The 14435-nt window shown below is 39.4% G+C and overlaps 1 protein-coding gene across 9 annotated transcripts in view; it reads left to right on the top strand.

The window, feature by feature from the left end:
• The window catches only part of GRIP1 (glutamate receptor interacting protein 1), a 690600-nt gene that overhangs the window by 68504 nt on the left and 607661 nt on the right, over window positions 1-14435 (top strand). For 4 of the 9 annotated variants that reach the window (XM_057741775.1, XM_057741776.1, XM_057741781.1 and 1 more), the window contains exon 2: window positions 9218-9388. The exons of the other annotated variants lie outside the window; for them this stretch is intronic. In XM_057741775.1, the coding sequence (XP_057597758.1) occupies window positions 9218-9388 (171 nt within the window). The remainder of the gene's footprint in view (window positions 1-9217; window positions 9389-14435) is intronic. 9 annotated transcript variants of the gene reach the window in all.

Genomic DNA, 14435 nt, shown 5'->3' on the forward strand with positions numbered 1-14435 from the left:
TTACATGTAGAAGAAGGGCTGGCAACTTGGTTTCTGAAATATCTGAGTTTGTTTTCTGAGGTGCCATTTGACTTTTATAAAGGGAAGAGAGCAGCAAATTGTTAAGAATATTTCCCACATACTACTTATGAAAAGACAGCTTTGGTCAGATGTTCATAAGAAAGTAAAAATTCTTACTTTCATATTTCCTGCCCACAGTGATGAAAATAAATTGATGTTTTATTTGTCTTCTTTTGAAGTTAATGCAACAAGGCTAGCTCATGACCTTTAGAAAATGCTCCCATGGTTTCACTTGAAGACAGCTTTTCCCCATTGCTTTTAATCCTTTGATAATATATTAAACTCGTCTCTTTCTGGTGTGCACACATTTCAAAGGTTTGTCCATGACTGTGCCCTGTCTTCCATAAAGCTTGACCAAATTAGTCATATATTAGTCTACATTCATTCTGTTTTCTCAAAACTGAATTTCATTCCCAATTCTATAATATTTTTTATTCCTTCCCTTTAAGCTTAAAAATTATTTGTAGTAGGTTTATGCTGTCATGCAGTGCTCAACATTTAACTCCTGGGGTTTCCTGTGGTGTCCCAGAAAGGATATTTTGTTGTCTCTCTTTTTCTTTCATTTCCATCCAACCTGAGTAGATCACATTGCAACATATTATATTCTCTGCAGAGCCAGGCTTGTTGATTTTGTAACAGTAGACCTTTATCCTATTCATGGAGTGCCTTCTAAACTGGGTCCTCATCAGGTTCTGAGAGGTATAGTTTTGCCCACTGAACAGTTTCTTAATGTAGTCCAACTCACTTTGCTATCCAGGTGATTTTCCGGATTCTTGACTCTTTCAGCTGCTAAGTGCAAAGGATGACTTTTACAACTGGGGCTTGTTTAGTAAGAATGTAGTATGTGCAGTACAGTGGGTAATTGAAAGACAGCATGTAGCTGACTAGTGCGTCTCAGCCAATTAAGACCTTTTCCATGTAGCACTGTACTCATCTTGTAGTAGGCTGAATAATGGCCACCCAAAGACATCAAGTCCTACTTTCTGTAACTGGTAAATGTTACTCTCTTTAGATAAAGGGTCTGTAGATGTCATTAAGTTAAGGATTTTGAGGTGGGGAGATCACCCTGGATTATCCAGGTGACCCCTGTTTGCCATCGCAGTGTCCTTATGACAGAGCGGAGGGCAGTCCCACAGAGCGAAGGTGATGAACGTGAAGGTGGAGGCAGAGATTCAGATGATGCAGCCGCAAGCCTGGCAGTGCTGGGGCAGCCGCTCGGAACTGGCAGAGGCAAGGCAAGAGCCGCCCCTGGAGCCCCTGGAGGGCGTGTGGCCTGGCTGGATTCCACCTTCTGGCATCCAGAACTGTGAGAGGAAAATTCTCTGTTTTTTAAGAGGCCAAGTTTGTGGTTATTTGTTATAGCAGCTTCAGGAATCTAATCCCACCTGTTCTTCTCTCGATATGCTTATTCCCAAATGGATGAGGGAAAGAGGGAAAAATGATAGGGATGATCGTTTTTGAGATGTCAGACTTTATTACAGAGTTAGTGGTAGGGAACTACATATTCAAGAAGTGGATTAGACTCATATACTGCTGTTAATAACACAACATAATCATCTAAGCACAGCATATTTTTCTGTCTTTAGCATGAGATTGCCACTTAGAGTGTGAAACTGGTCAAGCACATTGGTGTTGTCCGGGTTGCGGCAGAAAGCTGGGGGAAGAGGAGGAAAAGAGCATGAGATGATACCTAAATTACTGAAAGATGGTGTTTCCACTTACATTTTACTTTTCTTTAAGTTGCACATTTAGGATTGTAGCACATTTCCTTAAGAGGAAAGAAGGCAGGTGCTGCCTTTCCAGACCACAGCTGCCATGTCCCTGTCAATCTGCCAGTACTCAGCCAAGGAGAGTAGAAAGCAAACAGTCAGGAGAAACCAAGGTGCCGATGGGCAGGTGGAGGTGTGAGTGATGACTGACCTTCTCTTCCCCAGACATCCTTCCCTGATGGCAAAAAGCCAAGTGTAACTCTGATTTAACCCTGATAGGAACAGTGGACTTTTTGCTTTAGTGATATTTCCGGAGTCTAATATTAAAGGAGAAAGAAAGAAAGAAAAGGCAAAAGAAACTAATTTAAAAAAAGGCAAAGTAGAAAACCATGATTCTGGTACAGTTCCACAGGAAAAGGGTCTCTCTGGGTTCTCTTAAAGAGGATTGCATGACTATCTAAAAATGAGAACAGAAACTAGGTACACGTACTATGTCCTGAATCATGAACCCAGTTATTCAGATATGGCTGTAATAATAAAAGAAGATAGTTGTTTATTTCTTTAAACCAATTAGACAGTCTTAATTTACTTTGTTTTATGAATTGACTTGTGAAAAAGGCCAGTTTCATCTCCTATTTATTTAGCACCTTGGATTACAGAACCTTTGTGAGATTGCAAGTTTAGAAGGTTTGCTAAATAAATGTAAGATAATGCACTACACCAGGCTTCTCTGGTCCAGTCGGTTCTGTTACTGGTGTGCAACATTTACCAATTATTCTACTGGCATAATCTGTGGCAGTTTTTCATTTACATTCTTTGTAATATTTAGGTCAGTGAATTTCAACACGAAGATTTGTTGATATAAACGCTTTGCTTCAGGTTGTCTTCAAGTGTTGACAAATTGTACAATTTGCAAACACCATTTTGAGTAGGAAAAAAATAGTTGTGCTGCAATTGTTTTGATAAGGAACACTGGTTGCCTTCATCATTGCTCTAATAGTAGTAAAAATATTACATGTGTTTAAATTGAGTTTGAATCCAGTACTGTTCATTTAATATGCAGGACTTAGGTGATTCTAAATGTCACATTTCTCTCTTGATATATAACTTGCTACATAGTTTCCTCAGGGTATTTTTCCACTATCTCATGTGCAGAACTCTCTATCTTGGGTTGAATTCAGCTTTATTTTACATCTGGGAAAACATATTATTTCCGGGTAGGATATTGTACAAATGGCTGGCAGGGACAGGAGACCTACTAGGTGTGAGATACCTGATTAGCTCATGGAATCTCTGTGAATGGGAGGTAGGAGCCAGGATGGTTGGTTGTGTGGACTTGTGAAAAGTGAACGGTTGGTCTGAGAGGGTCACAAGTCCCAAGGCAGCCTGTATGTATGGCAGGATGCAGGTGAGGTCGTAGTGAGTGGGGTCTAAAGGGATTCTTGGGGGGCCGGTTGGTACTGGTCTCTGATTATCATTTAGGAATGCAAGGCCAGAATTGCTAGGACTTCTTTTTTAAGAGAAACCACAGAGGGAATTTTTGGGTAATATCCTGATTATTAAGTTTAAGTAATTAATTGAAAATTTTTAAAAAAATAAAAACAATCCCCAAGGATTGTGCTGTGTGGGCCAAATAAAGCTTGTCTGGATCTGTGAGCCTGTGACCTCTGGTCAACACTGATTGAATGGGCTGCATGGAGTTCTGCAACCCCAGAGCCTTACAGAAAATATTTATTGCCTTGCACCTGCTGCCTCTCTCTCCTGCATGACTGCAGATGTATCGTGATTATTTTTTCCCTCTCTTTTCATTCCTGCAGCCCTCAGTATAATTTATGTTGGGAAATACTGGTGGAGACTTGGCTCTTTTAAAGCAAAGAGCTGAGCTAGAGCAAAATCTGAAGAGATAATCAGAACTCATTTCAAAAATCTCCCGGTAGGGACAGAGCTAGGATAAGCAAATAGGGTAAGAGGGAGAGAGATTGGATTAGCCAGGAAGCATTTTTACAGAGATACAGGTTCAGGCAGTGTGACGTCAATGCCAGATGAAGATGGTTCCAGAAATATGGGAAAGTCTGATCTCTGTCCTTTAGGGTGGATTTTACAGAGCACTCAGTTAAATTTGAATTTCAGATAAACAGCATATAATGTTTTAGTATAAACATGTCCTCTGCAATATTTAAAAAGTATAAGTATGCTCCAAATGGGTCATATGACCCCAAGGGTCATAATTGTCCTAAAACATTTTTTGTTGTTGATATAAAATTCAAATTGAACTCGGCATCTTGTTTTTGTGTTGTTTGTATTTGCTAAATCTGGCAACCCGTATGTTATGAGCCTGGGCAAAATTCAGAGTCTAAGGCAGAACAACTGAAATTTATAAGGCAGAATATAATGAAGAATCGCAACAAATTCTTTCAACAGTATTTGGATTGATTGTCTGTTGTTGAATTGTCCTCATGAACTTGCTGAATTTTAAAATAACCTTTCCTAGAATTGCTGCAGGTAAGGAGGCGGACCGATCTATGTGTGTGCAGAGCTATCATGGAAGTTTATAAGAAAATACAGTTCAGATGTTTGTCCGTAGTTGATTGAAGGCTCTCCAGAGGGATGACAGTTTTAAGGATGCTCTGGAGATCGACAGAAATGATTGGTTAGACATATTAGCAGATTACACAATAATGGAAAGTGATTAGCTATTAGTAATGGCTACTATCTAATTCCTGTTAATTTGGCTAGCAAAGAAATAAAGACTTGGGAGAAATATTGCTAATTCCTACACATTACATGTTCCATAGAAACATGGTATTCTTTCATTTTTATATGAAACTGTCCTTAAGTATTAGATAATTGAATACACATAGTATCTTCTTGCCTTCTCGTATTTACCTAATTGATTTATAAAATACTGTGATAGGCCGTCAGGAGAAAAAGAGAAGTACAAGATAGAGTTGCCTTCCCTGAAAGGTCCCAGATTAGTTTGAGGGGACAGTAAACGTGGGAAAAGATAGAGTAATACATGGTATCAGTGTGTGCTGTCATGTAGCTAGTTACGCTGTGTGTTGTAGCAAAGATTTTGAAATCAAAAAGGAGAGAAGTCTTTGAGCTCCTCAATCTGGAAAAACTTAATGGGAGGGAGGAAGAAAAGTTGGGGGCCTTGAAATACAAATGGCGTGAGAAAAGTTATGGGTTCAGGAAGGTATAGGACGAACATTCAGGGGAGCGAGTATCCAATGTAGCTCAAGTGACCATCAGTTATAATCAAAACATCTCTCATTGTAACCAAAAACTCACAAATCTTGTGAGTAGGTGGATCCGTCATGTATAACTACATCTCGATTCTCTCAATATTTTAATTTTTGCTATTTTTACTATGAACCCTTTTTTGCATTTTCCTTTTTAGCCTTCTCTTTTTGCCCCCACATGTGTGTTAATTACATAGATAGTTCTGTATTATACTTTTCCTCATTGGGGGTCGATGCCATTCGTCATTATCTTTATGACCTTTAGTTGGTGTAGTGTTCACTTCGTTAATCCTCTCATTCTTGAATGACAATTTTGCTTTATTTCTTAACGACTTGGTTAAAATGTTCATTCAGTGAACAAACAAAAAAGCCTTTTTGGAGTACTTGTTGTAGAGAGAGGCAGTGAAATGTAGTGGTTGAGAGCATGGGCTGTAGGGATAGCTTGCTTGGGTTTCAACCTGGTTTTACCACTTATTAGCTGTGTGGCCTTGGGCAACTTATACAGCCATCCTGGATCTTAGTTTTCTGTGCTGTAAAGTAAGATATTAGCAGGGTGTTCCTCACAGCTGTGAAAGTTGAATAAAATAACTCATGCTCAGACCATGGCACACTAACTGCCATTACTTTATCATTTTTTGTTCCATTGGAGGTGTGGGGTATGAACAAGGCAGACATGGTCTGCAGTCTTGAAACTATTTTTTCCTACTGCTATAAGTGTTATGAAGAAAACATCCTAATGTGATAGAAACTGTGGGTATGGGGTGTGGGCTGGTTTGGAAAGGCTGGTCAGTGAGAGGCACCTTGAGGAGGTGTCATCTGAGATGAGACTGGAATGAGGGGAGCAGAGAAATGGGGTTATAGCTGGAGGCACTTAGGGTCCAAACACCCTTTAAAAAAAACAACTTTGGAGCATGTTTTTATGCTGGTAAGCATGACCCACCAGAGAGGGAGGCTGAATGCTGCTGTGGGGAGAGGAAAAATGCAGAAGACGAGGTACAGTTAAAGGAGCTGGTCTTTGTTAAAAGCTGGGGCTCCTCTTCATTTATTTACAAATGCACATGAATCTGATACAGGTGGGCTTCTGTTTAGCTGCTTTATTTTCTCTTTGGCAGAGAGGTGAAGTCTTTGGTTGAGAAGGAGCTGTGGGGATTGGAAGGGGAGAGATGGACAGAGAAGAGGATGGAGAAGCCAAGTTTGAAAGAAGAATGTGTGAAATGAAGTTATCAGGGATAGGTGGTGGAAATCCAGGCAGTTCTTAATGCCCATTTGGGATTTGTGGTCATGAATTGAAAATGAGACTAGTCAGCCAGGTTGCATGCATAAACAAGCATTTTTTCTGAGAAAGGTACAGGGGTTGTATATTTTCTGAGATTTGTACAGAACTAAAAAGTATCTTCTCTAACCTTCAAACAGAAATTCCAGCTTCCTCATGCAATTATTTGATTAAGAACTTCTCTTCAAAATACTACAGTCTAGTTTGCCTAATAGAACTTTTTGCGGTGACAGAAATGATCTCTATCTGTGCGATACAGTATAGTAGCCTATAGCCATATGTGATTATTGAACACTTGAAATGTGGCTAGTGCCACTGAGCAACTAAAAAAATTTTTTTTTTTTTTTTTTGCTTTCCATTAATTTAAATTACTGTTCTGGACAGCATAGTTGTGGGACATTATTCCATTGCCTTCTGACATTTATTATTGCAGAGGAGAATCCAAACTCTGTCTGTCTTGCTTATAGAAAAATTGCAATTTTATAAATGATGGATATGACTTCTAGATTCTTAAAAATAACCTGCTGAGCACATGGCAATTGCTAGTCCTTTCCCAAGTTTTGAAAGTTTTCTTTTAGTCTATCTTTTGGATGACGTGATCGACAAAACCCATACATTTAGAGACCGTAAATAAATGGTTAGACCTGGGTTTGTATCCCAGCTTCACAAATTACAGGTTATGTGGCCTTTGGGAAATGCCTTACGCTTTTAGAATTATTTTCCTCCAGGAGAAAAATCAGGTCAAAATACAGGGTATGTTCCTTTTCCCTGCTCTGCTCAATTTGTTTGCTTTGGTTTCTATTTTAAGAATACCTGTTCTTCATAGGCAGCATTTCTGATCAGACCTTCAGAATGATTGCCTGCAGACCCACCCTTTTCAGTTTCTTTATTTCTTCTTTTGAGTCCTTTCTCAAGTTTGTTCTTCATCTTCATTCCATTTTCTATTGTGTAAAGTCTGTTTTATATTGCTTCTAGTGTGAATTAAATTTCTTCAGCTGTGCTTTTTATTTTACTACCCACTTTTCTTATTCTGCTTGTTCTTATTTAATAGAGGCAACATATTCTTGAGTCTTAATGTGAACACTTATGCTCTACGAATTACATGCCTTGTTGTAAAAATACTCGAGGAGGATTTTGCATTAAATTCTTAGGAAATGTCACTCTTCTGCTGTAGATTTTTTTCAGAAGTCCCATTAAAAAAAAAACCAAAACATTCTTGAGTAAAGGCAGAACTTCAGTGTTGGAGAACAGTCAAGATTTAAAGACTAATCATTTCTCTCTGTCAGTCTCTCTGTCCCAAGATTGCTGGTTCTTCCTTCTTCCTTTTAAGTGAAAAAGCTCTAGCAGAACTTTCTGGAAGTGAAGGTTTTTCTCAGGTTTGGAATGAGGTGTGGGAGGTAAACGAGGTGCAAGAACGTCTTTCAGTAGGTGGAATTTCATTCAAAGGAGTGGGAAGGTGAGAGGAATCCATACAATTCCAAAATGCTCAGAGGACCGTGGGAATATGGTTTTAGGTGAAGCCCTAATCTCACTCTGCTGTGTCTCCCAGGATGAGCCAGTCTCTATTAGCAACCAGTTTCTCTACCTCATGCCATTTTTTCCTGTGTCCTGGGCAGGGAAATCCATGAGTTTGGTCTGGGCTGTTCTCTTCATTCAAGTACGAAGCGAGCTATTGGTGGGGTGAGGTGATGGTGGTGAGGAAGGGGTGATTCAGTAGGTTCACTCTTGAGACTCCAAAACCATTAGGTAACCGAGGGGCAATCAGAGTGTCTCAGTCCTGCTGCTTTGGCTGAGGTGGAGGCTGGCCTCTAGAACCTCTACGTGCAGTCAAATGTCTCATATTTTTTTAAATTGTGAGTTTTAGATCAATTCACATTTTTAACAGACTTATTGAGGTCTAATTTACATACAAAATTCACCTGTTTAAAGTGTACAGTTCAGTGGCTTTTAGTATATTCAGAGTGGTGCAACCATTACCACAGTCAATTTTTAGAACATTTTCATTGCCCTCAAAGAAAGTCCATATTCATTAAATAGTCGCTCTTCACCCCCCATCCTCCTGCCCCTGCACGCAACTCCTTAGCCTTAGGCAGCCACTAATCAACTTTCTGTCTCTATAGCTTGGCCTATTCCGGGCATTTCCTGTAAGTGGAATCATATGATATGTGGTCTTTTGTGGCTGACTTCTTACACTTAGGGTAATGTTTTCAAGGTTCATCCATATTGTATCACTATTTCAGGTATTATGTGACACAGCAGTTTCACTCCTAGACATATTCCCCAAAGAAATGAAAACATATGTCCACACAAAAACGTGTACACAAATGTTCGTAGCAGCATTATTCATAATAGCAAAAAATTAGCAACGAGCCACATGAACATCAGCTGTTGAATGGATGCATAAAATATGGTATATCACTACCAACTGTAAAATAGATAGTCAGTGGGAAGTTGTAGTATAACAAAGGGAGTCCAACTTGAGGATGGAAGATGCCTTAGAGGACTGGGGTGGGGAGGGTGGGGGGGGATTCGGAGGGTGGGGGGAGGAGTCGAAGGAGGGAGGGAATACGGGGATATGTGTATAAAAACAGATGATTGAACTTGGTGTACCCCCAAAAAATAATAAATAAAAAAAATATGTGGTATATCATACAATGGAATATTTTATTTGGCAATAAAAATGAGTGAAATATTGAAATGAAAAAATTGAAAATGAAAAAAATGTTGGAATTCAAAAAATGAATGAAATATGGAACCTGTTTATTGCCAAATAAAATATTCCATTGTATGGATATACCACATTTATTTATCCATTCATCAGTTGATGAATGCTGGCATGGACATATGTCTACGCTAGAACTTGTACACAAATGTTTTCTTTTGGATATGTGTCTAGGAGTGAAATTGCTGTGTCACATAATATCTCTATAAAGGCTTTTGGGGAGAAAAAGATGGCGGCGAAGTAGAGGGATGTGGAATGCATCCCTTTCCACAGATGCATTGGGAATGCACCGAAAGACGCAATAATTCCCACAGAGAACCAGCTGAACACCAGCAGATGACCTCGGACACCAGAAAGGACTGCAAGGAGCCCGACATAACCGGTAGGGAGGCATCTACAACGGCTCAAAGAGGGTGACGCGGCGGAGCTGTGGCAAACGGGAGGGAGTGAGAAACATATGGAGGGTCCGCACCACAGCTCAGCGTTCCTGGACTGAGACGTCGATTCACAGCTGAACAGAGGGTCTGGGAGCGGGAGCGTGGGAACCGGAGAGCTGGTTCAGGGTGAGAAACATTGTTGCCAGTAAGGTGACAGACCGAGAGGACAGGAGGGAAGAGGTCCGCGGCGAGGAGTGCCTGTCCCTGAGAGCTGCCCAGCCATGATGGCGGCTGGATGCTGCAGGCTCACGGGCCGGGGGGAGGAACCGCGGCCATAGCCTCTCTCTCTCTTTTGGTGCCTCTGCAACAGGCAGTGGAGAGATGCCCTGTGGGCCACCTACAGCGCTCAGGGATAACAAGTACCCTCAGGCACTCGGGCGGGGCTGGGTTAAAACCCCTTGGAACACTGGCAGCAGGGAGGCTGCAGAGAAAAAAAAAAAAACAAACCGAGAGAGGCCCAACTCTGAGACTTTCTGTTTACACCTGAGCCACTGGTGTCCCTCTGCAACAGGCACCTCCAAGCCCGACTGAAACAACAGTATGCCACTGCTCACTCACTCCCAGGGGAAGGAGCCACTATTGTACCCTCTCCCTCCCCACACACCGACACTTACAGACAAACAATAAAGGAAGCTCTGCTGGCCACAGAATAATGCAAAAAAACCCAAGGTGAGTAGAAGGACACTTACAGCTGAGACTAAGGAAACAGAAATATTGACATTAGTCTGAGACTTGGACAGTCTTCTATAAACACCTCAAACGCCAGGACAAGCAACCCCAAAAGTCTGGACAACCATGAGGAAACAGTGGAACAACATGCAGGCAAAGGAGCAGGAAAAAAACCCACAAGACCAAATAAATGAGGAGGAAATAGGAAAAATGCATGAAAAAGAATTCAGAGTGATAATAGTAAAAATGATACGAAATCTCAATAACAAAATAAAGTACAAGAAACAGTTCATAAGAACTCAGAAAAACAAACAGCAATAGATAACAAAATAACTGAAATTACAAATACTCTAGATGCTATAACCAGCAGAATGACTGAGGCAGAAGAACGAATAAGTGAGTTGGAAGATAGAATGGGGGAAATAACTGCCACAGAGCAGGAAAAAGAAAAAAGAATAAAAATAGAAGACAGTCCCAGAGACTTCAGTGATAACATTAAGCACACCAACATTAAAATTATAGGCATCCCAGAAGAAGAAGAAAACAAGAAAGGGTCTGAGAAAATATTTGAAGAGGTTATAGTGGAAAACTTCCCTAACATGGGAAAGGAAATAATTAACCAAGTCCAAGAAGCACAGAGAGTCCCATACAGAGTAAACCCAAGGAGAAATACACCAAGACACATATTAATCAAACTAATGACAATTAAACACAAAGAAAAAATATTAAAAGCAGCAAGAGAAAAGCAACAAATAACATATAAGGGAAAACCCATAAGGATAACAGCTGACCTTTCTATAGAAACTCAGCAGGCCAGAAGGGAATGGCAGGATATACTGAAAGTCCTGAAAGAGAGAAACCTACAGCCAAGAATACTCTACCCAGCAAGAATCTCATTCAGATTTGAGGGAGAAATCAAAAGCTTTCCAGACAAGCAAAAGTTAAGAGAATTCAGCACCACCAAACCAGCCTTACAACAAGTGCTAAAGGAACTTCTACAAGAAAAGGAAAACACCTACAAATACAAACCCAAAACAATTAAGAAAATGGTCATTGGAACACACATGTCAATAATCCCCTTAAATGTAAATGGATTAAATGCTCCAACCAAAAGACACAGACTGGCTGAATGGATACAAAAACAAGACCCTTTTATATGCTGCCTACAAGAAACCCACTTCAGACCAAGGGATACATATAGACTGAAAGTAAAGGGAAGGAAAAAGATATTCCATGCAAATGGAAGCCAAAAGAAAGCTGGAGTAGCAATATTCATATCAGACAAATTAGACTTGAAAGTAAAGACTATTAAAAGAGACAAGGAAGGACACTACCTAATGATCAAGGGATCCATTCAAGAAGAACATATCACAATGGTAAATATCTATGCCCCCAACATAGGAGCACCTCAATACACAAGGCAAATACTAACAGCTATAAAAGGGGACATCGACAGTAACACAATAATAGTGGGAGACTTGAACACCCCACTTACATCAATGGACAGATCATCCAAACAGAAAATAAATAAAGACACACAAGCTTTAAATGACACATTAGACCATCTCGACTTAATTGATATTTATAGGACATTCCATCCAAAAACAACAGACTACACTTTCTTCTCAAGTGCACATGGAACATTTTCCAGGATAGATCACATCTTGGGTCACAAATCAAACCTCGGCAAATTCAAGAAAATTGAAATCATATCAAGCATCTTCTCAGACCACAACTCCATGAGACTAGATATCAATTACAGGAAAAAAAACTGCAAAAAATACAAACACATGGAGGCTAAACAATTCACTCTTAAACAACCAAGAAATCACTAAAGAAATCAAAGAGGAAATCAGAAAATATCTAGAAACAAATGACAATGAAAACACAACAACCCAAAATCTATGGGACGCAGCAAAAGCAATTCTAAGAGGGAAGTTTATAGCAATACAGTCCTACCTTAAGAAACAAAAAAATTATCGAATAAACAACCTAACCTTACACCTCAAACAATTAGAAAAAGAAGAACAAAGAAAGAGCAAAGGGAGCAGAAGGAAAGAAATCATAAAGATCAGAGCAGAAATAAATGAAAAAGAAAGGAAGGAAGCCATAGCAAAAATTAATAAAACTAAAAGCTGGTTCTTTGAGAAGATTAAGAAAATTGATAAACCATTAGCCAGACTTATCAAGAAAAAAAGGGAGAAGATGCAGATCAACAGAATTAGAAATGAAAAAGGAGAAGTAACAATGGACACCTCAGAAATACAAAAGATCATGAGAGACTACTACAAGCAACTATATGCCAATCAATTGGATAACCTGGAAGAAATGGATACATTCTTAGAAAAATACAATCTTCCAAGACTGAACAAGGAAGAAATAGAAACTATGAACAGACCAATCACAAGTAGGGAAATTGAGGCAGTGATTAAAAATCTCCCAACACACAAAAGCCCAGGACCAGAGGGATTCACGGGCGAATTCTATCAAACATTTCGAGAAGAGTTAACACCTGTCCTTCTCAAACTCTTCCAAAATATTGCAGAAGGTGAAACGCTCCCAAACTCATTCTACAAGGCCACCATCACCCTGATACCAAAACCAGACAAAGCTGTCTCACACACAAAAAATTACAGGCCAATATCACTGATGAACATAGATGCAAAAATCCTCAACAAAATACTAGCTAACAAAATCCAACAGCACATTAAAAAAGTCATACACCATGATCAAGTGGGGTTTATCCCTGGGATGCAAGGATTCTTCAGTATACGCAAATCAATCAATGTGATACATCATATCAACAAATTGAAGGATAAAAACCATATGATCATTTCAATAGATGCAGAAAAAGCTTTTGACAAAGTTCAACATCCATTTATGATAAAAGCTCTCCAGAAAATGGGCATAGAAGGAAATTACCTCAACATAATAAAAGCCATATATGAGAAACCAAAAGCCAACATTGTTCTCAGTGGGGAAAAACTGAAAGAATTCCTTCTAAGAACAGGAACAAGACAAGGGTGTCCACTCTCACCATTATTATTCAACATAGTTTTGGAAGTTTTAGCCACAGCAATCAGAGAAGAAAAAGAAATAAAAGGAATCCAAATCGGAAAAGAAGAAGTAAAACTGTTACTCTTTGCAGATGACATGATATTATATATAGAAAACCCTAAAGACTCTACCAGAAAACTGCTAGCACTCATTGATGAGTTTAGTCAAGTAGCAGGATACAAAATTAATGCACAGAAATCTCTTGCATTCCTATACACTAACAACGGAAGAGCAGAAAGAGAAATGAAGGAAACTCTCCCATTCACCATTGCAACCAAAAGAATCAAATACCTAGGAATAAACCTGCCTAAGGAGGCAAAAGACCTTTATGCAGAAAACTTTAAGACATTGATGAAAGAAATCAAAGACGACACAAACAGATGGAGGGATATACCATGTTCCTGGATTGGAAGAATCAACATCGTGAAAATGTCTGTACTACCCAAAGCAATTTACAGATTCAATGCAATCCCGATCAAACTACCAATGGCATTTTTCACAGAACTAGAGCAAGAAATCTTACGATTTATATGGAAACACAAAAGACCCTGAATAGCCAAAGCAATCTTGAGAAGGTAAAATGGAGTTGGAGGAATTAGGCTTCCTGACCTCAAACTATACTACAAGGCCATAGTGATCAAGACAGTATGGTACTGGCACAAAAATAGAAAGGACGATCAATGGAATAGAATAGAGAACTCAGAAGTAAGCCCAAACACATATGGGCACCTTATCTTTGACAAAGGAGGCAAGAATATACAATGGAAAAAAGACAGCCTCTTCAATAAATGGTGCTGGGAAAATTGGACAGCAACATGTAAAAGAATGAAATTAGAACACTTCCTAACACCATCCACAAAAAGAAACTCCAAATGGTTTAAAGACCTACATGTAAGGCCAGACACTATAAAACGCCTAGAGGAAAACAGAGGCAGAACCACTCTATGACATCCATCAAAGCAAGATCCTTTTGGACCCACCTCCTAGAATCATGGAAATAAAATCAAGAATAAACAAATGGGACCTCATGAAACTTAAAAGCTTTTGCACAGCGAAAGAAACCATAAACAAGCCTAGAAGGCAACCCTCAGAATGGGAAAAAATCGTTGCCTATGAAACAACGGACAAAGGATTAACCTCCAGAATATACAAGCAGCTCATGCAGCTTAATACCAAAAAGCAAGTAACCCAATCCACAAATGGGCAGAAGACCTAAATAGACATTTCTCCAAAGAAGACATACAGATGGCAACAAACACATGAAAA

The sequence above is a fragment of the Hippopotamus amphibius genome, chromosome 7 (genome assembly GCF_030028045.1).
Source record: "Hippopotamus amphibius kiboko isolate mHipAmp2 chromosome 7, mHipAmp2.hap2, whole genome shotgun sequence".
In the NCBI taxonomy this organism is placed as follows: Eukaryota; Metazoa; Chordata; class Mammalia; order Artiodactyla; family Hippopotamidae; genus Hippopotamus; species Hippopotamus amphibius.